At 55.5% G+C, this 26,002-nt stretch overlaps 1 protein-coding gene across 10 annotated transcripts in view; it reads left to right on the top strand.

Moving 5' to 3' along the window:
• TTLL11 (tubulin tyrosine ligase like 11) overlaps nt 1–26,002 on the top strand; it is a 271,423-nt gene that overhangs the window by 215,510 nt on the left and 29,911 nt on the right. For 3 of the 10 annotated variants that reach the window (XM_051855633.2, XM_070056361.1, XM_070056342.1), the window contains 2 exons: nt 6,950–7,092; nt 7,834–8,052. In XM_051855633.2, the coding sequence (XP_051711593.2) occupies nt 6,950–7,092; nt 7,834–8,052 (362 nt within the window). The remainder of the gene's footprint in view (nt 1–6,949; nt 7,093–7,833; nt 8,053–26,002) is intronic. The other 7 variants (XM_051855655.2, XM_070056401.1, XM_070056370.1 and 4 more) reach the window with 3 other exon arrangements.

The following is a 26,002-nucleotide window of genomic DNA, read 5'->3' as shown; positions in this document are numbered from 1 at the left end:
GGCCTAGTCCTGTTACAAACAGAAGAGACAGGAATAGACAGGTAGGCAGTCTCTGCCCCTGTGTGATTCCCGGGCCTTGGAATGTACAGAGACAGCTTAGTGATGGAGCCCCAGGCCACGAGGGCACTTGAGGCTCTGTGGGACCACGCAGGGGCACAGGGGGCATGAGGCGGACCAGCCACGGTGCTCTCTCCACATGAGGTGGTCAGGGACCTAGACCTGTTGGAGCAAAGGCAGGAACTCTGCCCCACCCCCACCCCCAGCCTCGGCACCATCACACCCAACTCTCCGTTCCAGTCCAGGGAGCCGGAAGGGATGGCTTGGCTTCCTGTGGACATCTTGGCAACCGCCGGGAACCCTGCCCCTGTGACAGCCACCCTGTTTCCACCTCTGGCTGCACACCTGGTAGCCACGGGACGTCCAAAGATAAATGGCGGAGCCCTGCCGGCCCCCGAGGGACTCTGGGTCTAATAGCACATGACGAACAAGTAATTCAGTGCCCTGCTTCAGCAGAGCCATGGGACAGTGGCCAGAGGTCTCCCTAGGGGGCTGTGGTCCGCGTGCCGGAAGTCCAGCAAAGGGGATGCCTGCCTCCCTGGTGGAATCAGGGCAGGCCCCCAGGAGGAGGCAGGGCTTGGACTGTTTCAGTCTGGAGTCTGTCAGGCAGCAAAGGGAGGGACACACAGCCCGGGCAGAGGCGGAGGGCCTACAACTGGAGTGCATGAGCAGCTCACGTTCAGAAGTCAGAACACGTTCATCACGCAGGCTAAAAGGGCGATAGACCTAGTCACACTCCCTGTAAGCTTGCCCTGAGAGTCTGATCCTCTGTTGCCTCCAGGGGGACCCTGGGCAGGATACAGCAGGAGGAGAGGGCAGGGCTGGGGCGAGCTGGGGGGCCACACCTGGGGTCCAGGCTGCTGCTGGGTTTGGAGTTTTCCGGAGAAGCTAGGCGTGTAAAGGGCGCTTTACTTTTTCATGTGAAGTCTCAGTACGTGTGTACATCTGAATGCTGGCAATTGAGAGAGTAATTCAAACGCACCGTGAGTTCCAGCAAAGCATGCCCGCCCCTCGAGGCCATCAGCGGGCGACCTCCAGCCTGAGAGCAGGGAGGCTGATGGGAAGAGGACGGCCAGGCTTGTCCAGGGTCCCAGGAGGAACAGCGTGCCACGCACGTCTCTCAGCCTAGACCGGAGCCAGGTGGCAAATATTGCTGCCGAGCTGGCTCCCCGTGATGGGCCTTGTGCATTTCCACCCCTTTGTTCTCTGTAATTAAGGGCATGTGCATGAGAACATGATTTTTGTGACCGTAAAGACTTAGGTCCTGCAGCCATCCATGGCCCAGTACTGTCAGTGGAGGAGGCGAAACCGGAGCAGGTGCGCAGGCGGCGAGCAGGCAGCCAGAGCCGAGGGGGGCAGACCCTGAACCCCCACCCCCAGCCAACGCCCAGAGTAATTAAGGATGCAGGAGGAAATGGAGAGAATACCGCACGACCGCTAATAGATTTTTCCTTTTAAAATGTACCGAGAAACCCCAACAGCAACTTAATCGTAAATGATGATATTCTCTGCTCCTAGATTTATCCGCGTCTGTTCAGGGTTGCCAGCTAAATTTAACACCAAGCATTTTCTCCTGCTAGCAACTCTACTCTCTGCTTTCCACTTCGGTTTAAATTTTGCTTCATTATGAATTAATAATATTTATGCCATATGTGAAATTGAACCAAATGCCCTTCTTAGGAGCACTTTGCAAAAGACATATTCGCTGGCAAGATCCACACTCCCTTCCCAGCTCCCACGCAAGTGGCAGAAGTTGAACTTGGCTTTCATCTCTTCTACCCACTCTTTTTTCTCCGAGTTTCTTAAAGAGAACTAGAGGGGAGGGGGGAAAATAATAAACACTCCAGTTAAATTTATTCTCAGTGTCCATCTCTCATAATGTGTTGCATAGATCAGCAGTTTTCAGAGTGAATTATGCTAATGCCCGTCTGGCCATATCCTATTTTTCTTTGTCACTAAGAAATGAGAACGAATGAACCATCATTCTCTGCCCAAGACCTGACTCTGTCTAATCAGCTTTTCCTGTCATTTCCTCCAGAGGCACATGCTAGTAGGACACACTACTGTACTTAAGCATCTCTTTTTTTTTTTTAATGTTTTTTATTTGACAGGCAGAGTTAGACAGTGAGAGAGAGAGACAGAGAGAAGGTCTTCCTTCCGTTGGTTCACTCCCCAAATGGCCGCAACGGCCGGAGCTGCGCCGATCCGAAGCCAGGAGCCAGGTGCTTCCTCCTGGTCTCCCATGCGGGTGCAGGGGCCCAAGCACTTGGGCCATCCTCCACTGCTTTCCCGGGCCACAGCAGAGAGCTGGCCTGGAAGAGGAGCAACCGGGACTAGAACCCGGCGCCCATATGGGATGCCGGTGCCATTTTAAATGCTTATTTGAAAGGCAGACTTACAGAGAGAGATCTTCTATCCACTGGTTCACTCCCCAGATGGCCAGAAAAGTCAGGGCTGGGCCAGGCTGAAGCCGGGAGCCTGGAACTCCATCCAGGTTCAGGGACACACGCACTTAGGCCATCTGCTGCTGCTTTCCCAGGCTCATCAGCAGGGAGCTGGATTGGAAGTGGAGCAGCCAGGACTTGAACGGGCACCAGTATGGAATGCTGGCGCTGCAGGCGGAGGCTTAACCTGCTGTATCACAACACCAGCCCCATTTTTTTTCTTAAATTATTATATAGTACTTGCCTGGTGTGGTGGCTTCCCTAAGAAATGGAAATGACCTCACTGATGCCTGGGCTTGACAGCTCTCTCTGCAGTAAATGCATTTCTCTTCTGCTCAGACCGCCCAGTGATGAATTTGGGAAAAGTCTCATGTATTTCGCCTCGGACACTTTCCCCCACGCTGCCTGTGTCGGGATCTGACCGACTTGCACATACTGCCTTTTCCTCTTCCACCCCCTTTTAATCATAAGGAGACATTCATTTCACAGCGGGTAGGGATGGGGCAGTTGCATTCTCTGAGCGGCAGTGTTAGAATGTTCTAGAACAGAGCCGTAAGGGGTCTTGCCTCCCCGTCTGCCACTGACTCCTCAGCGACTCTCAGTAGCACTAGGAGACTCTCCCCGGGGATGCGTCACCCTCTGTAGCTCGTGGATCAGAGCCGCCCTCCTCTCTCGCTGGTCACTTAGGTATATGATTAACTTTCACCTTACAGAAACCCAACTCCAGGAAAACAGAAAACGACCACCTTTCTGCACAGAGAGGGAATCTAGAGATGGGATTTTCTGGGGTGGAAACAGCCGGTCCCTAACTTACCCGTGAGATGTCCGCGGTCCCTAACAGGAAATGGGGCTGATCCTGTGAAGTCTGTCTTTGCCAAGGCTGCTGGTGAACCTGGGTGATTTGTGGTTCGCTCCCATCCTGTGAGCCCACAGTCCCCTGGTTCTGGGGGTGAGAAAGGATGGTCCCACATCATCAAGGGAGCATGGGAATTCGGGAATTCTCCATGTCCCTCCCTGACCCCTGCCCGTGTGCCAGGCCCCGAGCCCGTCCTTAAAAGAGCCTAGTGTGGTGAGCAGCCCCAGCCCGGGACAAAGGAGGAAGTTTGGGTGCATTTGCCTGCAAAGCCCATCCCCCCACCCCACCCCACGTGCAAACCTAGCCTCTCCTTCCCAAGGAACAGTGTGGGCCTGGGGCTACCGTATTTCTTGGACCTCCCTTCCTCTGAGGAATGTGTCCTTCCGCTCGCTGGTAGAAGCTGCATCCCAGGGCACAAGGGGAACCTCTCTCAGCGGCTGGGGCCACGCAGGCGACACAGTTTTTAACGCAGGCTGTCAGGTGCCCAAAGCCCTCTGAGAGCAGATCTGAGACTCCTTCGCTCTGCGCCACTCCCCTGGCCCAGAACACACCGCGCGTGGCGGGCTACAAAGTAATTCTGTGTTGAGGGGACGCCTGGGAGGATGGCAAATCCCTTCCCAAGTCTTGACCGTTTGACCCTTATGGTCTTTCCCCATTAGACTCCACTGACAATGCCCACTGTCCCTGGGGGCCAACCTGGGAGACCCTGTCCCCTGGTCCCCCTGATTGTTTTACCCCCAGGCTCCTGTCCCCAAAGTTCCCAACAGGAACACCCTGAGGCTCCAACCCTACAAGTCCCTGGCCTGAGACCTTGGCTTTGGATTTCTGGGGTCCAGGTCACCCACCGCCACCACCAGCATCCCAAATCCAAAACTGTCTCCCAGGGGAGGCCTGGATGTGCATCCCAGCTGTGTGATCTTTGCACAAATCCTGTCCTTTCTCTTGAGCCTCCGTTTACCCATGGCTGAAATGGCCCTAGAGCCGCCTCCTTCTGCAATGCTTTGAAAGCATTTCCCATCTCCCACAGCCAGCCTGGGCACCTCTGTCCTGGAGCAGATGTTGCAATCAGCTGTATTTGCAGGCACGCTAGAGAGGATGGGTTACCTGGAAAGGGGAGAAGTGGAGAAATCTCTTAGGTAAATTACGGCTCCGGCTCAAGGTTTGACACTTCTATTTTCTACCTGTCAGGGGGAAAAAAATAACTATATCACAGTGGTCAGTTTGGTTTCCCTTTTTCTACTCCATTAACCCAGAGAGCGAGCGAGCCGGGCAGCCTTCCGTCCTGGGAGAAGCAGGTAGCCCGGCGGATGCTGATGTGATAATTAGAGAGAACCTGGGGCCACTCCTAATGAAGCCTGGGAAATTAGCAGCGCAGGTTGTTAGATCGCCCCTGGAGAGACCTGGACACCGTCTGCCCAGAACCCGATAGAGACAGCCATCTCTGTGACAGGTGACGTGCAAAGCCCCGCGTCCACTGACAAGTTGTTCCCGGGGCTCGAAACCTGTGCGCTGATGTGCTTTGAAGCCTGCCTTGGTAACTTGTGATTGCAATACAGAGCAGAGGCCCTGAGGAAGTAGGGTGGGGAGTGATGGTCTGGGAGATGGGGGCGGGCAGGGAGAGAGGAAGAGAGGGAGGGGACCAGCAAGGGTGCGCATCAATAAGGTGCGCCCGCCTCCACCAGGCCCCAAGCCGACCTGCTCCCTGGCCGCCATGGTCGGGGGAGCGAGTGGGTTTGGAGAGGCACCTGCTTGCCAATCAATGGGTTTCCTGTCGGACCCCTGAAGGAGCTGTTCTCACAAGGGACAGTGACCAATGGAAAATCAAAGAGCTGCTTTATCTTTAGCTGGGGATGCATTTGGAAAGTTGAAAGTAGCATTGAACGTGGTTCAGGCAACCTGACAGCTGCCCCAGAGGTCTGGCTCTCAGGATTCCCAGGGCTCATCCTGGTCAGGGGGTGGTGCCTCTGGACCAGCCAAGAGCTGCCTGCCTGCTGTCTGCACAGACAGCCCAAGTCCTGCCACCCAGACCCCCTGCTGGGCTCCATGTCTCCACAATGGGCGGGTTTACGTGGACGGCCTACAGTTAGGCAGCTAGAAAAGGCAACAGGGCCAGGACTCAAACGCCCATCCGCGTGCTCCTTATGGGGTGCCAGACTGCCTCGGGAATGGGAAGGGGAGCTGTGGACTGCTCAGAGGTGTATGTGGACTGCTCAGAGGTGTGCCCTTCCCCCTGCCCACTTGGAAATGGCCCCCTGGAGTCAGAACTGAGCCTGGTGAGGCTGTCCTAGGCCACACACAGGGGCGAGGACCCAGCCTGCGCTGCTCTGCTCTGTAAATTCTGGGCTTCGCGTGACTGACTGGAGGCTTCTGGGAAATCTTCAGGTGGCAGATTAAGATGGGTGACGGACGGAAGCGTTGAGCCCCTGGCTGCAGATGGCGCCGCAGGGCCCCACGTGGTGAGCGGTTCCAGCTTTGGCTTCAGCCTGCACCTGTGGCGTCCCGTGGCCATGGGACACCCCTCCCCCTTGCCAAGCACGATGCTGGTAGCCACGTGCCCAGCTTTTCTTCCTGGCACAGACCGAGCAAGGAGGAGAGGAAGTCGTGTGCGTGCACTGCAGGCTTTGAAAGGCGGGGTTCTCGCTTCCCTGGAGGGGGCAGGGGGTGCTTGCCCTGCTGCTGTGTGTGTGTGGCCGGGCCGATGCCCTGCGGCTGTCACGGCCACAGCTGGCGTGTGAGCGTGGAGCCCCCGGTTCCGAGCGGCAAAGCCAGTATTCAACCCCAGCCTCGTGGCCCCAGAGCTCACTCCTTTTGGCCCATCAGACCCCGACTGCCAAGAGGCTAACACACGGGGACACTCGGGACCTTCCCTCCCCCAAGATGCTTGCAGCCCCGTGTGTCTTCCAGCTGCCCTGCCCTCCGCTCCAGGGGTCCCAGAAATGCACGGATTTCTCACGGGGCCCGCAGGCTGCGAAGCCCGGGGTCAGGTGTCAGGCCAGGGCAGACGGCTGCCTTCTCCTGGCATCTCCACCTGGCACAGCAGAGACAAAGCCGGCTGTCTCAGGTTGCCTCTTAGCAGGGCCGGCTCTGTGCCATCACGGCTTAAGCCACCGCCTATGATACCAGCATCCCATATGAGCACTGGCAGGAGTAGCGGCTACTCCACTTCCAATCCAGCTCCTTACTGAGGAAAGCAGCAGAAGATGGCCCCAGCACTCGGGCCCCTGGAGTCCCAGGCTCCTGGCTTCAGTCTGGCTCAGCACTGGCCATTGCAGCCATTTGGGGAGTGAACCACCGTATAGAAGCTCGCTTGTTTGCTGGCTCTCTCCCTCTCTTCCTCCCTCCCTCTCTCCCACTCTGGCTTTCAAATCAATCAGTCCTTTAAAAAGAAAAAAAGGGGGAAGAATGAGGGCTCCACCCTTCTGACCTAATGACCCCCTCCCCAAAGCCCCACCTCCTAATGCGTTCACACACTGGGGGCATTGGATTTCAACCTGTGCGTTTGGGGGCGGGGTTTGGCATAAACAAGCTGTCCTTAGAGGCCCCACCCCGCCCACATCAGGCAGGTGCTAACTCCCCCTTCTGGTTCCGGCAGGAATTGCAAGCTCAGCGGCAGCAGCCTGTCCATGGCGGCTGTGGACATTCTCTACATCGACATCACCAGGAGGTGGAACTCCATGGCCCTGGACCAGCGGGACTCAGGTACCTACCTGATGATTGCCTCCACCATTCCCTTGTGTGAGTCCCCAGAGGCACGGCGGGTTGAGGGCAGGTGGGGAGGCGGCAAGGCAGAAGGTGTGTGTGGGGGGGTACATTTTCTGGCCCTTCTTGTCATTTCCAGGGTGGACCCAAATTTAAGTTCTGGGCCGTTGCCTGCTACCAAGGCTGTGCCCACCCTCAGCCTACCCTGTCCTTGCTTAAGGCTTTGGTTCCACATCTGCTGGGGAGACTCACTCATTCATTCATTCATTCATTCATCACAAGCTGGGCCGGGCACTGGCAGACTGGTGGGCGAGCACTTGGTTCTCACCCTAACGGAATTCACTGTAGAGGCTGGAGGCAGCCGAGAAAGTGACTTCTGCGTTGTGTGCTGTGGGCTGGGACCGAGGGAAGAGCAGAGAGGCAGCGGGGGAGCCCAGGGCAGGAGGGCCAGGTCCGGGATGGGGGGGCCGGAAGCCTGCTCCTGGATCCCGGAGAAGGGCGTGCATGGCAAGCCAGGGAACCGGGCGGCCGCATGCTGGCAGGGATGTTGCCAGCCTAGACACGGAGACCTGAGCGACTGCTGTGCTCGGGACCCCCAGGGACGCCCACTGTCGGGCTGGAAGGGAAGGGAGCCGGGGCGGAGACGGAGCTGCGGGAGACTTGAATGCCATGGGCCGATCGCCATGAACTCTAGGTCCTGTGCGCGTGGTGAGGGATTCTGCAGGCAGAATCCACCTCTGGGTGGGTGGCTATAGCGTCTGCTCCATTTCCTCACAGTGGGTGCCAACCCTTACTGCCAATCCTACAAACCGGGAGGTCGTCTCCTGCCCGTGCACGGCGTAGTCGGCATTAAGAGTCGCCTTTCACTGATGGGGGAATTGCAGCCCAGGTGGCCGAGGTCTCCCAGCAAGCACCTTGGCTCCCTGCCTGCCGTGGTGGTGCAGGAGGAGGTGGCGCCTTGGGGAGCAGCTCCAGCCGGCTCCTGTGAAGTCAGAGGTTGGTTGTCATACCCAGATTGCAACGGGCAGCCCGAAAAGTCACCCCTCCCTCCTCTCCAGTTCCTCCTCTATGAACCGGCACTGACCTTACCTGCACCCCGCTTGCCCTGGGGGCCCCAGGTATCCGCAGACATGAAAGCGTGTGGGATCATCACCAGCCACGAGAGACAGTTGATCTGATCAGTGGCCACAACCTGGGGAGACTTCTGTGGGTGACCCATCTGGCAGCCGGCGCTCCCCGAGTCCCGACAGCCCCGTACCCACGCGGCTAGAACTTCCCGGACACAGAGCTGCAGCAGGCCCTCCCTGCTGGGTGCCAGCCACCAGGGAACATTGGCTGCGGGCTCCGTGTTTGGTAATGAGGCCACCAGCTGCCAGTTGGCGGCCGCCTGCTGTGTGGCGCGTGCTCCACCGGGCGGTTTGCAGGTACAAGGTTGGCTGGGATTCTCCTGCAGGTGATCTCTGTCACACAGAGGCTAGGACACTAACCCGCCTGGCTCCCCTGCCGGGCTGCTTTCTCCTCTAATTGGTCCTGGAGTAGGGCGGGCACCAAGCTCCCTGCCCTGCCGCTCCCCTCCCTGGAACTCAAGAGCAAAACTCCGGGGAATACCCGCAGTCAGGGAGCCACCACGGTGAGCAGGTGAGCACTCCCCACGCCTCTCTGCCGCCGGCAGCTCCCAAGCGCGCCCACGTGACAGCCGAGCCGCGGCACTTTCTGCTGGGCAACAGCGCCCGGATGCTGCTGGGGGGCGGGGGGGGGGGCAGCGGAATTATTAAATATTGAAATTGATCAGGAGTAGCAGCAGGAAGCTATTTATCATGTTTTATTGCTTCTAACTCACATTACCATCTGGCCCGTTGTTAATTCTGAGTAGGCTTTCGTGTTTTGTTTGCCTCTTAAATTGCTCCCTGGAAGCGGCACCCACAGGGTGTCCACAGTTCAGGCTCCTGGCAGGTTTCTTGGGGTCTGTCGGGGTCTGACCACTCTGTTGATCAAATTCAGGAAATGAAAAAAAATAATAACGACTTAGTTCTAGCACACACCGATGAGCGAACCCGGGAGTGGGATCCGCCTGGCGTTTCGCCCCTCACTGTGTGGAATAATAATCAGCAGCAGTAAAGGCAGCTTTGCAGTTACCCCGTACAAGGAGTCCTCCAAAAGTTCATGGAAAATGCATGTAATGGGAAAAAAATGTGTAGACTTCGAAAAAATTTTGCACGGGAAATAAATGTCTCTTTTTAATTTCGTTTTGCAATGAAGTTGCGGGAGCACCCTCATGTGTGCAAACAATCACTGCCGGTTCTCTCACCAGACCGTCCAAGCAGGCAGTTCCGAGTACGGAAGGCAGGGCTTCTGGTAGAGGCTCTCCCGTTGGCAGGGTCTCTCATTCCTCCCCCGATGCCCAGGGCGAGATGCCCGCCCGCTGGACAAGATCAGCACGTGTGCCCAGCACCAGCTGTGTGAAATGCCCAGGCCTCTGCCCTCTCCTGACGCCACCAGGCCTTCCTTCTGCCCTGGTGAGACTTCGGCACCCACCAAAGGGTTAACCAGGTCCCTGGTGCGGGAGGCCTTTTTGAACAAAGATGATCTGCCAGGGAGAACAGGCTACTGAAAAGAAGATGAAGAGAAATGGTGCAAAGCGTGCGATTACACACTCACAACCTCAATAGGCTTTGTTTGTTGGTTGCCTATTTTGGTTTCTTAAAAATGTTTTGTTTATTTGTTTATTCATTTTATATGACAGGAAGGGAGAGAGAGAGAGAGATGGATCTCCCATTTGCTGATTCACTCCCCAAATGTCCACACCAGCCAGGGCTGGGCCAGGCAGAAGCCAGGAGCCCTGATCTCAAACAGGGTCTCCCACAGAGGTGGCAGGGACCCAGGAACTCGAGCCATTGCCTGCTGCCTCTCAGGGCGTGCATTAGCAGGAGGCTGGAATGGGAGGCAGTCAGGACTCGCACACAGGAGCTCTGGGAACCCAAGTGGCTGCTGTGTCTAATGCCCGCCTTATTTTGGTTTTTATTGGACTTCAGATGCATCGACTTGGATTCATTGTCATCCTTGATTTGTAAGACTCTGGATTTACTTAGCTCGTTTTTTAAATTTAATAATGGAATTAATACCGACTAACTCACCACCCAAAACAAAGCTAGGGCTTGAAAAAAATCCCACGTCTAACGCGTGCTTCTCACCCAGCCCCAGCCCGCCACGCGCCCCTCCCTCCCCACACAGGAACCCTCGTCTGCATCCTGGGTCCGTCATGGCCTGAATAGGACCATCTTCCTCTCTGCTGGAATGTCAGACTACTCAGGAGCTTGATGGAACTTAGCAATGTGCAGCCTTCCACTCTCCAGCATGCCAATGTAATTGCCATTTTTTTTTTTTCAAAAAAAAAAAAAAAAAGAATTAGGGATCTTAATTTCCAATTTTAGAATTTCCTGCAGAACACAGGAATCTAAATGAGGGCGTTATCAGTTATCAGCAGAAGTGGGTGCCTTAGCCCTCTCGTCGGCCAGAATCGAAGGAAGAAGCACGTTTGGCGGTGAGGACGCCATTATCCATGCAAGTTGCGCTCACACGCTCCTGCTTATCACAGAGACGCTGCTCTCGGCTCTCCGTGGGCAGAGATGAGGGTGGCATCGAGATTAGGCAGTGAAAGGCAATGTCGCTGGTATCAGCTGGGAGAGACCCGCATCGCACCTGCGGGGGCTGGGGCACCCAGGAGCCCAGCCCCGTCGGACACAAGACCAACTTCCGTTGACTTTGCAGCTAGGCATTCGGTTGTTTTAAGGGACAAGGGTCTTTCAAAAAGTTTGTGGAAAATAGAATTAAAAGACAAGTCTGTTTTGGTGCCAAAAAAAATTCTGAAATTCATGAATGGAAGGTATCTTCAAAACGTTTCTGAATGTGCAAATTATGAAAAAAAAAACTAGGCATGAATGTCAAAAAGATTTTGCATGAAAACAAACTTACCTTGTAATTCCTTTCTCCATGAACTTTTTGAAGTACCTCCTAAGCTAGAGGTCCCTCCTGGCGCTAATGGAAACGGGATTATAAAGGGGGAGCAAATGGACTGGAGAAGCTCCTCCCATCGGTCATCCGTGCGAGCGTGCACATGAGCACACACACATGTTTTATTTTTTTAAAGATTTATTTATTTACTTGAGAGAGTTACACAGAGAGAGAAGGAGAGGCAGAGGCAGAGGCAGAGAGAGAGAGAGAGAGAGAGAGAGAGGTCTTCCATCTGCTGGTTTACTCCCCAGATGGCTGCAATGGCCGAATCGGTGCTGATCCAAAGACAGGAGCCAGGAGTTCTTCTGGGTCACCCACATGGATGCAGGGGCCCAAGCACTTGGACCATCCTCTACTGCTTTCCCAGGCCGTAGCAGAGAGCTGGATCAGAAGTGGAGCAGCTGTGTCTCGAACTGGTGCCCATATAGGATGTTGGCACTGCAGGTGGTGGCTTTACCCACTACGCCACAGAGCCGGCCCCAACACATACACTTCTTGATGAAGGAAACCTAACAGTGGCAGAGTTTAACCCTGAAAATGAGGAGACTTTAAAAACATTCATGGGAATGTGTCTTATGGAAACCACGCACCGCATGGCGTTGGCACACTGGTTAAAACACCGCGAAGGAAGCCAGCGTCCCACATCTGAGGGCCTGGGTTCAAGCCAGCTCTGCTCCCCATTCCAGCTTCCCGCTAGTGTGCACCCTGGGAGGCAGCAGGTGATGGCTCAAGTACTTGGGTCCCTGCTGCCCACCTGGGAGACCCACACTGAGATCCAGGCTCCTGGCTTTGGCTTGGCCCAGCCCTGGCTGTTGCAAATATTTGGGGAGTGAACCAATGGGTGAAAGATCTCCATCTCAATCTATACCTCTTTGTGTCTCTCTGCCTTTCAAATAAAATACTTGAAAAAACTACATATGGATTTCAAACATGTTTGCACCCAAATAAACTTATCTTTTCATTTCATTTTCCATGAACTTAAAAAAAATGTTTTTAAGATTTTATTTACTTATTTAAGAAATAGAGTTACAGAGAAAGGGAGAGACAGAGAGAAAGGTCTTCCATCCGCTGGTTCACTCCCCAAATGGATGCAACAGCTGGAGCTACGCCCATCTGAAGCCAGGAGCCAGGAGCTTCTTCCGGGTCTCCCACATGGGCCATCTTCCACTGCTTTCCTAGGCCATAGCAGAGAGCTGGATCAGAAGAGGAGCAGCCAAGACTCGAACTGGTGCCCATATAGGATGCCAGCGCCCCATGCAGAGGTGTAGCCCACTAGGCCACAGCTCAGGCCCCTCCACAAACTTTTAAAAGCCCTCTGGTTTATGCTGCAGACTCTTGGACCCAAGAAAGCCACACCCCTCCTGATAGACAAGTGCCTGGGCCGCCCTGCAGTGCATTCGAAGCCACCGGGCCCTGGGATCAGACAACCTGGCTCTGCCACTGGACTTGCTAACTTCCTGGCTATGGGACCTCAAACCAGCTACAAAACTCTGTCTCGGCCACCTGCTCCCACTCGGTAACGTGGAGACGATCATGGGCAGCACCTCATAAGGCACCGAGGTGGATGGAACGAAGCAGCGAGGGCAGCGTTGGGAGCCGTGTCTGTGCCTGGGAAATGTTCAACACCCAGGGGCTGTGGCTGTGGCCATCACGCTGCCTTGACTGCACTCCTCTCTCCAGACCTGCTTCCTGGGGACTCCCCCTGCTGGGTGCGGGTGCTCCGCGGGCGCCGGGGGCAGAGCTGCAAGAAGGGCCCTGGACGTGATTGCCAGGGATGCTCGTCAAACCCAGCAGAGCGCCAGGCCCCCTCATCCTGCCCCTGATCGTCTGTGTTACCCCCATGCTGGGGCGTGGTCCAGCAGGGGCGGGGGAGGAACCCGGGCATCCAGCTCTGAGAGTGGGGCTGGGGAGAGCAGCGGGCAGTGCAGCCCGGGCAGCGGGGGATGCAGCGGCAGCAAGCTGAGAGCGCAGGCTGCTCCATGTCCCGCAGGCCTACAGGCCTCTTGGTGCCTGTCTGAGCACCTGCCACGGAGCTCCCCCCAGGTCCTCACAGACCTCGGCCACCACCTGTGGCAGACTCCAGCCTCCCTCTGAGTCTGCTTGCAGCTCAGGCCTGTGCTAACCAGGGAGCCACCCACACTGACCTCACTCTCTTTCCACTCCAGCCAGCGTGGCTGCCTCCTCGGGGCCCTCACCCCATCCACTGCCACTCCTGGGGCCTCTTCCTCAAGGCACCTTCCTCAGCGCCCCGTCCTGTCCCCTGTCCCCCTTCTCATCGCTCCAGCCGACATCCAGGGCCGCCCCTTGGTCACAGCACTTGTTAAGTACCGCGGAGTGAGTGTGTAGTGGCTGCCCTCTGAGTTGGGCTGACCTCAGTGAAACGGAGCCGTTTCCGCCTCGTGCAGGCCAGAGCTGTGCACGGCACACAGCAGGTGCTCTGCCAGCACGTATCAAAGGACCCAGGGGCCCGACCCTGACGACTGGCTGAAGCCAGGGGCATCTGGGTCTCGTGACCGTCTCTCACTCCGCCGATTTCTGTAGATCATCTGCTGCCTGTACGTTCGTCAGCTGGAAGGAGTCCCAGCGGCAGCGTGTGAGGTTAGCGAGGCACTGAGCCGCGTGCGAGTATTTTTACTTGGGGTGTTGAGCGCGGCCTCCCTTATCCATATACATGGGCACCCCCGCCCCACCGATAGACCGGGCGCCTCACACCACGTCTGGCACGAGCGGTACCGTCAGATGGGCCTCTCTGGATGTGCGCCCTACGCACTACAAAATAGTCGGCGTCGGGATTATTTTTAATAGAAGCAAGGGAGGCAGCAGGAAAGCCAGGCTGCTCTCTGGCTGTCCCCAGACGCCCGCTGCGGAGGGCGGCTGCGCGTACTCAGATGGTGACTCCCAGCAGGTGCACACCCGCCACGCCCCCTGCCCCTGGGGCCCACGAGGGCCTGTTCTTCCTCATCTTCAGTCAGCCCCAGGGTGGGGGGAACAGGATCCCTGCCCATTGTCCGGCCCCACCCCCCGAAAGACAGAAAGAAGGGAGAAAAGCCGTCAGATGTTTCTGTCGGGGACTCTAGTGGCCTTGCACGTGTTACTGGGGCTAGCAGCAGCCGGCTCCAGCCTCCTAGGGAAAGCCTGGGCGGGGTCAGGCAGGAGGGAACCTGTGTTTGCCGCCTACGGCCAGGGAGCCCCGGGAGAGGGCACTTGGCCTCTAGGACTCTGGGTCTTTGAGAACGGGCCCCGTGACATGCACCCAGGGCTGCTGCCAGGGTGTAGTAAGGCAGCATGCACCTGGCTCCTCCTCTCCTGCCGGTCCTTGTCATCCCTGAGTGTGTGCACATGTGTGCGTGTGCTCTCCTTACACACTGTTCACCAGTGTTTCCCAATCTGCCCATCCACCCCCCATGCCCACACTGCCAGGGAGCTCGGTCTCATGGCCACCACCTCATTCCCAGGGGAGGACAGCAGCCGGCGCTGTCTCCGTCCTGGGCCACCTCCTGCAGTGACAGCAGTGCCAAGCATGGGAAGATGTAGGCCCCGTGCCAATCCCAATCTGAGGGCGGAAGCGCCCCTTAGAGTGGGGCAGAGGCACATCCAGCAAGACAGTCTGGTCCCTAGGCTTGGCTCAGGGTGACATGAAGCAGGAGGGACGCCATCAGGGAGCTGTCCAGCTGGGAGGACCTCTCCCCGCCCTTTCTCCTACACCTGGGGGAGTCAGGGATGTGTCCACCCGGTGCTCCCAGCCGGCCTGCAGGGAGAAGTTTCCCTAATTCCCAGCTTCGAGCTGAGAGGCAGACAGCATGGGTGGGGCCACCTGCGATGGCTCCCTGCTGGAACACGGTGGCGCCTAGCCCAGGGCCCAGGGTCCAGGGCCCCATCTAAACCTTCTCCAACAAGCTGCCTCCCTCCCCACCTTACTGCCAGTGACTGACACAAAGACCAACTGTGCTGGTCTTTATCTTTTCAGAACATAGATTCACAGAAAAATCAAGCCGGTAACACAGAGAAGTCCCCATCCCCGTGGTTCCCCCTCCAACTCCATCTCGCGTAATTGGGGTACATCTGGTGCTTCTAACATACTCATATTGGACCTGATTACTGATTGTACATGAACAAGGTCCAGTGTCTACCCTCGGGTCCACCCTGTGCATTGTGTGGGTCGTGTCATGCACCCTCCATGACAGCGCCACATGGAATCATTTCGCTGCCCTGAAAGTCCCCTGTGTCCACACCCCCCCCATCGTGCCTTCCCACCCCCTGGTCCCCTGGAAACCACTGATCTTGTTACTCTCCTGAGTTTTGCTTTTCCTGAACCGCTGTGCTGCTGGAATCACGCAAAATGCGGCCTTTTCAGATCCGCTGCTTTTCAGTTAGCAACGTGGACTTGCATTCCTCTGTGTGTCTTGATGGCTTGAGAGCTCACTTCCTTCCCTCTCTGAGTGTACTGGGGGAGGGTGCCTGTGAGTCCCATCGCTCGCTGGAGGGCATCTGGGGAGCTTCCAGTTCGGGGCCATCATGAAGAAAGCCTCTGTGGACTTTCCCTGCTGGTTTGGTATGGACGAGGGCTTTCAACACGCTTTGGCTGATACCTAGGACGTGATGGTTGGCTTGCAGGGTGTGATGGTTCCTTGTGTCATCCACCTGACCGGGGTAGGGAATGCCCAGAGAACAGGCAAAGCATCATCGCCGGGTGTGGCATGTGGGTATTCTCAGAGAAGGCGGGCGTGTGCGTTGGAGATGAACGGGGAAGATTTGACCTCACTGTAGGCAGGCGCTATCCAGTTGGGTGAGAGAGAAAAGGTGGGGGTGGGGGCATCCCCTCTGTGTCCTGGAATGGGACCACCCTCTCCTCCTGCCCTGGACAGCAGGACTCCAGGTTCTCTGGCCTTTGAACTCCACAAGGGACCCCAGCGGCGCCCTGGGTTCCCAGGTTTTGACCTCAGCCTGAGACTGGCACCATCAGCTTTCTGGTGCCAGGCTTTCAGACACGGACCGAGCCGTGCCCTGGCTCCCAGATTTCAGAAGGCCTCTCATCGGGCTTCTTAGCCTCCGTGACTGCACACACCAATGGCTGAATAAGTCCCCTCCCCTCCCCTCCCCTCCTATCCCACCCCTCCCTTCCCCTCCCATCCCATCCTCTTCCCTCTTGTCCCCTCCCCTCCTTTCCCCTCCTCTCCCCTTCCCTCTTCTCCTCCTCTCCTCTCCCTTCCTCCCTCCCCTCCTCCCTCCCCTCCTCTCTGGAGGAGCCTGACTGACACACAGAGTAAGACTGTGCATAATTCTGTAAGAGCTTGCCACGCTGTCTTGCAAAGCGGCTGCACCATTTCCAGTCGCCACCATGAGGGTCACGAGTGAGGGTGCCTGCTGCTCCACATCCTTTTCAACACTTAGTAGTCAGTTCTTTTGGATTTAGCCGCCCTCATAGGTGTGCAGTGGTTCCTCACTGTTTTAATTTACAACTCTCTAAAGATGCTGATTATCTTCGCGTATGCCTATTGGCCGTCTGTGTGTCTTTGGTGAGGTATCAGCTATTCAAATCTTCAGATGTTTGGCTCCTTCTTTAAGGAGGTTGTTTATAGGCTTATTGTTGCATTTTAAGCGTTCTTTGTATATTATTGGAAGCAAATTCTGTATCAGATACAAGTTTTGCAAATGTTTTTTCTCCCAGTCTGTGGCTTATCTCTTCATTTTCTTAATATTTTGCTCAGGACAGAAGTTTTAAATTTTAATGAATTCCAATTTAATCTTGCTTTTGTTGTTGCATCTAAAATTTTATAGCCAAACTCAAGGTCACTTAGACTTTCTCCCTGTCTCTGTTGAGTGGTGCCGCATTGTGTGAAAATGTACTTACTAAATGGAATATATTACAAATTCCAGGATAGTGATTTTTTTTTAAGAATCTATTTTGAAAGTTACAGATGGGTAGATACACAGAGAAAGAGAGGTCTCCCATCTGCTGGTTCACTCCTCAGATGGCCACAACGACCAGGGCTGGGCCAGGCTCAAGCTAGGAGCCAGGAGCTTCTACCAGATCTCCCATATGTGTGGCAGGGGCCCGAGCACTTGAGCCATCTTCTGCTTCTCTTTCCCAGGCCATCAGCAGGGAGCTCGATCGAAAGTGGAGCAGCTGGGACATGAACCAGCGCCCATATGTATGGGATGCAGGCACGGGTGGCAGCTTCACTTGCTATGCCACAATGCTGGCCCCGATGATTATTTTTTAAAAAAGAAATTATATGCTAAGGAAAGAGAAATGGAATGATATCAAATGCTGTAGAGGAGGATAAGAGAGAAGGGGGGAAGGGGAGAGGAGAAGATGGGAGGGAAGGGAGGAAGGGAGGGGAGAGGAGGAGAAGAGGGAAGGGGAAGGGGAGGGGAGAGGAGGGGTGGGCTGTGTCTTAACCCATTTCATGTAAGGAGGCGAGGGGAGGGGAGGGGAGGCGAGGGGAGGGGAGGGGAGGGGACTTACTCAGCCATTGGCACGCACAGTCACGGAGGCTAAGAAGCCCGATGAGAGGCCTTCTGAAAGCTGGGAGCCAGGGGCACGGCTCAGTCTGTGTCTAAAATCAGAGAAAACAGAAGATTTAAAAAGAAACAATGAGGAGTTGGGGTTGCAGCACAGCAAGTTCAGCTGCTGACTAAGATTCTGGCATCCCACATGGGCGCCGGTTCAAGTCTCGGCTGCCCCATTTCCTATCCAGCTCTCTGCTAATGTGCCTGGGAAAACAGCACGAGATGGCCCAAGTGCCTGGACCCCTGCCACCCACGGGGAAGACCTGGATGAAGTTCCAGACTCCTGGCTTCAGCTGGCCCAGCCCCAGCCATTGAAGCCATCTGGGGAGTGAATCTGCAGATAAAAGATTCTCTCTCTCTCTCAACTCTGCCTTTCAGATAAATAAATAAATAAGTAAAAAGAACAAGTATAATGAACAAAAAAGCAGTTGCAGACATGATAGATGTTAATCCAGTTATATCTGGAACTACTTCAAATGTGAATGGTTTACATATCACCTAAAATACAGAGATTGTTGAGAGGACAAAAAAATGACCCAAGTGCATGTTATTTATAAGAAACCCATGTTAGGGGACGGCACTGTGGCATAGTGGGTAAAGCCACCGCCTGCAGTGCCAGCATCCCATATGGGCACTGGTTTGAGTCCCGGGCTGCTCCACTTCTGATCCAGCTCCCTGCTATGGTCTGGGAAAGCAGTAGAAGATGGCCCAAGTCCTTGGGCCCCTGCACCCACGTGGGAGACCTGGAGGAGGCTCCTGGCTCCAGGCCTCAGATTGGCACAGCCCTGGCCATTACAGCCATCTGGGGAGTGAACCAGCGGATGGAAGACCTCTCTCTCTGCTTTTGCCTCTCTGTACCTCTGCCTTTCAAATAGATAAATAAATCTTCAAAAAAGAAGAGGAAAAAGAAACCATGTTAAATACAAAAATATAGAAAAGGGGCTGAAGAAAGATATACCATGCTAACACAAATGTAAGGAAAGTTGGAGAAGCTATGATAACTTCAGACAGAGCAGACTGCAGTACAAGGAAACGTTTAAGAGATAGCAGTGGGTAGTAGTGATAAAGGGGTCAGGTCTCCTAGGAGACACAGCCATTGTTACCCTGTATGTACCTGACAACTGACTGTCCGAATACGGGAGCGAAACCAACGGAAGAGCCAAGAAAAATAGAGGAATCTGCTATTATAGTTGGAGATTCCAATAGCCCTCTCTCAGTAATTGGCAGGTGGAGCCAGCAGGCCGGCTCTAATAAACAGGTTTAAAAATGCTTCTGCAGAGAGCGGGAAAGGGGAGGGTTGCGGGTGGGAGGGAAGTCACTGGGGGGTGGGGGGAAGCCAATGTAATCCATAAGCTGTACTTTGGAAATCTATATTCATTAAATAAAAATTAGAAGAAAAAAATGCTTCTGTAAACAGGAGCAGGATCTGCTTTCTTCTCGGTCCGCATGGAACATTCACCAAAGCAGAGTACGTGCTGGGCCACAAGGCTCTACAGGAGTAGAAGGCTCTCCAACTACCACAGACCTAAACCGAAAGTAAGTTACAGAGTAGGAAGCCCCGAAATGCTTGGGGATTAAGCTCATGTCTAAACAGCGTATGCTCCCTCTGCTTCAAGATTAGGGAAGAGATGATGGGGAACTGGCATCGGTTCCTTCTTAATGTTTCGTAGAATTCACCAGTGAACCCGCCTAGGCCTGGTGCCGTCCTTTTCTGAGGGTTAGTCGATATGCCCCTGTTAAATAGACATAAGCCTGTTCACAGTACCTGCTCCTCCTTGTGTGCGTTCGGTGGGCTGTGTCTTAACCCATTTCATGTAAGCGACCATGCCTTTGTGCTGAGGCTGATGACCCCTCTCTCATGCCGGATCCAGTTGCTAACTAGTAATACAGTTCTCCTCTCTTTTCTTTATTTTTCTGGCTAGAGGTTTATCAATTTCATTGATATTTTCAAAAGTCCAGCTTTTGGTTTCATTAGTTTTCTCTATTGATTTCCTGGGTTTTTTTTTTTTTTTTTTTTTTTTATTGACCAGTTTTCTAGCTTTCATGACTTCTTTTCTTGTGCTTACTTTGGATTTAATTTGTGTCCTTGTGTCCTAAAATGAAAGCTTAGACCATCAGTGCTATCAGTTTCCCTCAAAGCGCTGCACTCACTGCACCACACACTGTAGCATGTCCTGGTTTCGTTCGCGATCACTTTCAAGCGCGTCTAAGTGCCTCTCGCGCCTCCTGTCTAGGGTGGTTTTAATGATCTTACTGGAAGCTGGCTGGGTTCAGTGGCCACTGTAGCTGTAGACATTAGAACCTGCCTTTTCCTCTAATTCCCTCGGCTCTCTTTTCTCCTCCTTTGTCTTTGGGTTTCCCTAACGACTCCTTCTTAAATGGAGTCTTGGTCTTGCAGCTCCCTCCATGGTCACCCACGGTTCGTGTCCTGGTGCCCTGCTGAAGTGTTGGCACGGTGTGAGGAGAGAGCGCTTCCCCAGTCTTGAGAGTGAGCGGCAGTCTCTTAGTGGGCTTGAGGACCTGGGCAGCGGCTTGCAGGGCTGCTGCATAGCCCTTCTCCCTGTCCCCTTGTGTGCGACAAGAAGGCCAGAGAGGCTGGCGTTGTCCCGTGGCCCTCCCCCAAGTCAGACTGGCCTCTGGCAAAGTAGCTTCCCTTGAGCGGTGGCCTTTGCCATGGAGAATGTTCTAGGCTTGCTCCCAAACGGTTATTCCCCCTCTCCGCTCCCCACCTCCGCCTGAAGCATGGGGGGTTTTCTTCAGTCTTCATTTTTGGGAAGCCACAGAAGTATGGGGGATTCCCTGGGACTAAGCCTGCAGGAGTTTTTAGCTCAGCCTGGCCCACGCCCAGCCGCCGGCGACTATTTTAAGTGTTCTTACCAGTTCCTGGCGCCGGCAGCAGGAGCAAGCAGATCTCCGCGGCCCAGCCTCTGCATTCAGCGGTCTCTCCGGCTCCCAGGGTGGCAGTTTGCCCTGTGACCTCAATTTTCTGATAGAGCTAAGAAAAGTCATTTATTTCCAGTCTGCTCCGCTTTTTTTTCCCCCTTGTTGCAAGGATGGGAGCCATACGTTCTAAGCCCTTTGCATGTTGGAGCTAAAACTGAAAGTCCTCTGTCAGGGTTGTACGTGTTTCCCACCAAGCCTGAGCGTTGTGCTTTCCCTTCCAGGGTGCAGAGAAGCGAGCAGAGGCTCGGGCTAAGAAATGTGCCCACAGCCAGCCCGCTCATGAGTGACAGAGCCCAAATCCTTGCTTTAGAATCTCGCTGTACCCAAAGACCCCTTCAGAGCTTTTCCACATTCACGTTCAAATCCAAGCTTAATCGTTTAACCTGAGAGTGCACTGAGAACCCCATGAGCTGGTCTGATCGCGTCTGTCTGCCGGAGTTAGCCAGGGTCGAGCCTCGCCCAGCCCCTAATCCACCGTCATTTCCTCCAGTGTGTGTGCATCTGTCGTACTGCCGTAGAATCCTAGCGTTCAACACCACAAGAAGCCCCAGCGAGCCAACCTTTCAACCCCCTGGCTTCACGGATCAGGGGCTCGGACCCTGGTGATGTGTCACTGTGCAGGTGTCACCGCGGTCCTGTCCGCTTTCCACCTCCTGGCCCTGCTCCTCTCGGGAATATTCTGGACGCACCTCTTCTGGAAGTAGCCGACCCGCAAGTGCTATGACCCTTTCTCCACCCACCTTTGTATCACAGGAGGGAAGTGAGGGTAGGCACCAGGCTCTTGGCGTAGGCTGCGTCCCACGGGTAGAGTTGGGAACCGTCCGAAACTTCCCTAAGTCTTCTCAGAGATCTGCATGGACCAGCACTTCTCAGCTGGGGGCTGAGACTCTGCTGTCCCCTGAGACTCTGGCTGGGCCTGGAGACATTTTTGGTTGTTGCACCTGGAGTGGGGGGGGGGGGTTTGCCATACTGGCACCTGGTGGGCAGAGGCCAGGGGTGCTGCTAGAAGTCCTGTGACACATAGAACAGACCTCCCCACCCCTCAACAAAAGAGAATGATCTGGCTCCAAAATGGTAACCTTGGCCAGGCTTTTCCCTTCGACATCCCTAAAAGGCAGGTGCTGGGGCCACCTTGCTGATCCTGTGCGCCCCACCCCAGCCCAGCCGCGTGAGGCAGCTGCCAGGCGCTCTGGGCTCCTGGGGCGGGGCGCACCGCTCCTCTGCTGGCGGGGAGACCTTACATGACTGAGGTACTTGCTTCTGGGGAGCGGGTGGGCGGCCCTGCCCACACTTCCCTGCTGGTGGCATCTGCGGAGGGAGGAGGGAGCCTTATGTAAGCTCAGCCTCACGCAACCTTCTGTTCTGCTGGCAACGCGCAGCCTGGGAACCCCTCCCTGCTCAGATCTCAGGCCGCGTGCAGGGCGGGATCCCAGGGCTCCAGCCCCTACACTGGCCCTCACGGCCTCGTCTCCACCCGCTGCAACCCCAGCCCTGATTCCGGCTCCCTCTTCTCTCCCACGCCCCGTGCAGAAGCCATCACAGGCTGGGCCAGGCCAGGCCAGTGTGCTCCCAGCTTGGAGTCTCTGTTCAGGCTTTTCTCCCTTCCTGGAAGGTCCTTCCCTACCTTGGCCGCCTGGACAGTGCCCAGACAGGAGGCCTTCCTGGAGGAAGCCAGACTGTCCTCAGTGCCGCGACAGCTCTTGGCACACCTCTGGCCTCACCAGAGCCTAAACCTTGGCAGGTGTCTGCCTCCCCTCTTCACCTGCTCCCCGGGGATGCTGAGCGCCTCCGTGCCAGTGCCTGAGTCAGGCTTGGGGCCCAGGGCCTAGCACCGTGAAAGCTTATTGAATGAGCGATTGTGTCAATGAATGAACAAAGGAACAGACAGGTGGAACCTCGCTGGGCTCCTTATTCTCTGAGCGGCTGCTTCTGCAACCTGCAGTGGTTTCCTCCTGCTCACCTGGTTGTCTGAGACACAGGGCCCATGACCCCAGCTTGCCTGTTCGTTCTCTCTCTCTCTCTCTCTCACTGCTTCTGCCATCAAAGCTGCAGGATCTTGACCAAGTCACTGTCCTCCCCACCCTGCGTACCTGTTGGTAACCAGCTGCAGCGAGCTGTGTCGCATGCACCTGAGGACACACGGGAGTCCCGGGAGAGGAGCTAACTCTTGTGTTACTCTAGAACCCAAGCTGAGTTCAGGACTCTCCCTGGCCCTCCGCTGCCCCTAGACAACACTGCTCCTAGGCATGGATACAGGAAAAGACACATTTCCGTGCACTAATAAAATTACCTTCTCTAAAGAAGGCAATTTGCATGTTAATGTTTTGGGTAATTCTGTGCAGCTCCAATGCCCCGAGGGCTGCAATTTCTCTCTGACAAAGTGACAAAAATAAACTCCCGCATAAAATAGCATTTCTCTTCTCTCTCCTTTGTGCATAACCTGACATCCTTAATGTGAGTTAAGTTGAAACCCGACACTCATGTGCCACTTGTCACATTTTCAAGTGACAGGTAGGCTCCAAGAGTGGCCTCTCCCCGAGGACAGGGTTCCGTCCCCTGTCCCTTCCCTCCAAGGCCCAGGCTTTGGTCCTCTGTGGGTTCCAGAAGGCCCAGCCAGGTCCCTGGAGGACACCCTCAAGGATCAGGGAGGACAGTTACCCTTGTTGGGGAGTCAGGTGTGGGCTTTCCTGCAAGGCCCACACTGTCGGGATGGTGGGGTGACGGTGTTCTTCAACAAGAAGCACCAGAGAGTTTTGGTGAACATGTCTGTTTATTAGCAGTTAGGCACAAGCTTTTATAGGGCAGGCAAAGGCAAGGAGCTAGCTCAGGGCAGCAACACTAATTCTATATAATAAAGCCAATATTGGTGCCTCTATGCTTCTCTAATCAGCTTGAAGGTCACGTAGCCCACGTAGCCTTCCTGGTGGTCTTATGGGTCTGGGACACACCCAGGAGCTGTTTACCTAGTTGACAATTACAAGGCCCCTCAACAGGAAGCGGGGGTAGGGGAAATGTGCCTGGGGTCAGGTCATATGTAGGGGGGTCTCAGTGCTCTGAGCCCTCAACCAGGGATTTTCCTGGGGGGCATGGTGTTCCATGCCCTCTTACCCTCCTGCATGGGCTAGGCAGGCAGTCTCCCAGCCAGGCACAGGATCACCCACAGTCAGGGCGGTGCAGCCCCCACCCCAAAATTGGGCACAGCCATGGCAAGGTGGGGGCTTTGAGCTGCTGCCCCAGAGGAGTCCCAAGCTTACACAAGCTCAAGGGGCATCCTCCGTGTGCCAGAAACCAGGCCCCGCCCCTCTGTCCTGTCATCCTATCCAGAGGTCAGAGAGTTAGGCAATGTCACCGAGCAGCATGAACTTAGGGGTGTCTGATACGGAGCTTGGGTTCTTTTTCTTTTTTTAATAATTTATTTTATTTATTTGAAAGGCAGAGTCTCTCACATGCACAGATCTTCCATCCACTGGTTCACTCCCTAGTTGGTGTCAATACAGCCAGGGCTAGGCCAGGTGGAAGCCAGAAGCCAGGAACTTCATCTGGGTCTCCTACATGAGTGGCAGGGGCCCAAGCCCTTAGGCCATCTGCTGCTGCTTTCCCAGGTGCATTAGCAGAGTCAGGCTTGGGATCTGAAGTGGAGCACCTGGGACATGAACCTTGCTCGTGGTGACTTAACCCACTGCGCGATAGCACCGGCCTCAGCTCTAAGAGTGGAGCGACCAATGTTGGACAAGCAGTGGGGGCCACAGGAGGATGTGCAGACACCCACAGAGCACCCAGGTCCTTGTGGCCTGGCCCTGCTGTCTGGTCCTAGACCCACACACGTGATCAGGGCTGCGATGAGCTCTGTGAAATAAAGGAACTGCACTTCAATGAGAATCACAGAGAGCACCTAATTGCTGTTAGGAGGCAGGCCAGAGAGACCTGTCAGGAACCGTAACCCAGAGTTGAGGTCCCCAGGCTCAGCCAGGTGGAACCCAGGGCTCAGGCAGAGGGCGCGGGCAGTGCCCAGGCCCTGAGGTGGGAGAGCGTGCGGCAAGTCCTCAGAGGTGACAGCAGTGAGGGGCTGCCACGTGCCGGGCAGCTGCGGGCACCCATGCTGAGGGCTGGATCCTGCAGCCCCTGCAGAGTCTCCATCTGGATGCTGGTGAGGAGTTCAGACAGGGGAGGGGCCGGCGCTGTGACGTAGCAGGTAAAGCTGCCGCCTTCCCGTATGGGCGCCAGTTTGAGTCCCGGATGTTCTACTTCGGGTCCAGCTCTCTGCTATGGCCTGGGAAATCAGTAGAAGATGGCCCAAGTGCTTGGGCCCCTGCACCTGCGTGGGAGACCTGGAAGAAGCTCCTGGCTCCTGGCTTCAAATTGGCGCAGCTCTGGTCGTTGCGGCCATTTGAGAAGTGAACTAGTAGATGGAAGACGTGTCTCTGCCTCTGCTCTCCGTAACTCTGCCTTTCAAATAATTAAATAAATCAAAAAAAAAAAAAGAGAGAGAGAGACAGGGGCGCACTTGGCGAGCTTGGTATGGCTGCAAGGTCAGCTGGAAGCTGCTACCTTGGGAGGGCGAGGTGGAGGTAGGGAGGCCCAGGTAGAGGCAGGGAGGCCCGTGAGGAGGCTGCCCGGGACCCTGACAGAGCAGGCAGCAGGTGGAGCAGGGAGGTCACAATGCTAGGTTTTGGGAGGTGTCGTGAGGAGGTGGGGGTGGCACACAAGAAGTGTCAGAAAGGACCCCAGCTTCCAGCCTGAGCAAGTCAGTGAGTGAGGGCATGGGTAAGGCTGGGAAAAGTGAGTTCATCAGGCTCTTGGAGACACTAGTACAAATCCCAGTGGCAAAGTGGCCTGCAGGGTAGGATGTGGCCTGCATCTTGGCGCTGAAGGTCTTTAGAGACCAGGAATGAGTGACAGGAAGAGGGAGCCCACCCGGGAGCCCCGCAGGACGAACAAGAGGCAAAGCAGGGAGGAGGTGCGGAAGAGGCAGAGCCCCAACCAGGGGGGTTCCCAAGGCGGGTGAAAGAGAGCAGGAGAGTGGGCTGGGACTGACGTGGGGACAGGGTTCCCAGAGGGAGGCACCTCATTCACAGACGCCGAGGGTCACCTGGCTTGCGGGAGCTGTGTGGTGGGAGGCAGGGGAGCTGGAGGGCAGGCTGCAGAGGCAGGGCCGGGGCCAGCATCCCTCTGCACCAGTTTGACAGGGCAGGAAGCAGAGGGACCGGACGGGCAGGCAGCCTTTTCCCACAGCAACGCCCACCCATAGCTGCCAGGTGGCTGGTGGGCATCGCTGAGGACCGGGGCAGACACTGGCCGGCCAGGAGCAGTGAAGGGACTGGCTCTAGCCCTCATACCTTTCCTCCTTTCCCTGGCCCACGTGTAGGATGCACCTGCCAGCCTGGCCCAGCTGCACCAGCTGTGCTCCCCGCTGCTTATGACGCTGCCATCCCATATCAGAGTGCCAGTGTGAGTCCTGGTTACTCTGCTTCCCATCTAG

Source organism: Oryctolagus cuniculus, chromosome 1, assembly GCF_964237555.1.
Source record: "Oryctolagus cuniculus chromosome 1, mOryCun1.1, whole genome shotgun sequence".
NCBI lineage: Eukaryota > Metazoa > Chordata > Mammalia > Lagomorpha > Leporidae > Oryctolagus > Oryctolagus cuniculus.
This window is presented reverse-complemented; position numbering and strand designations above follow the sequence as displayed.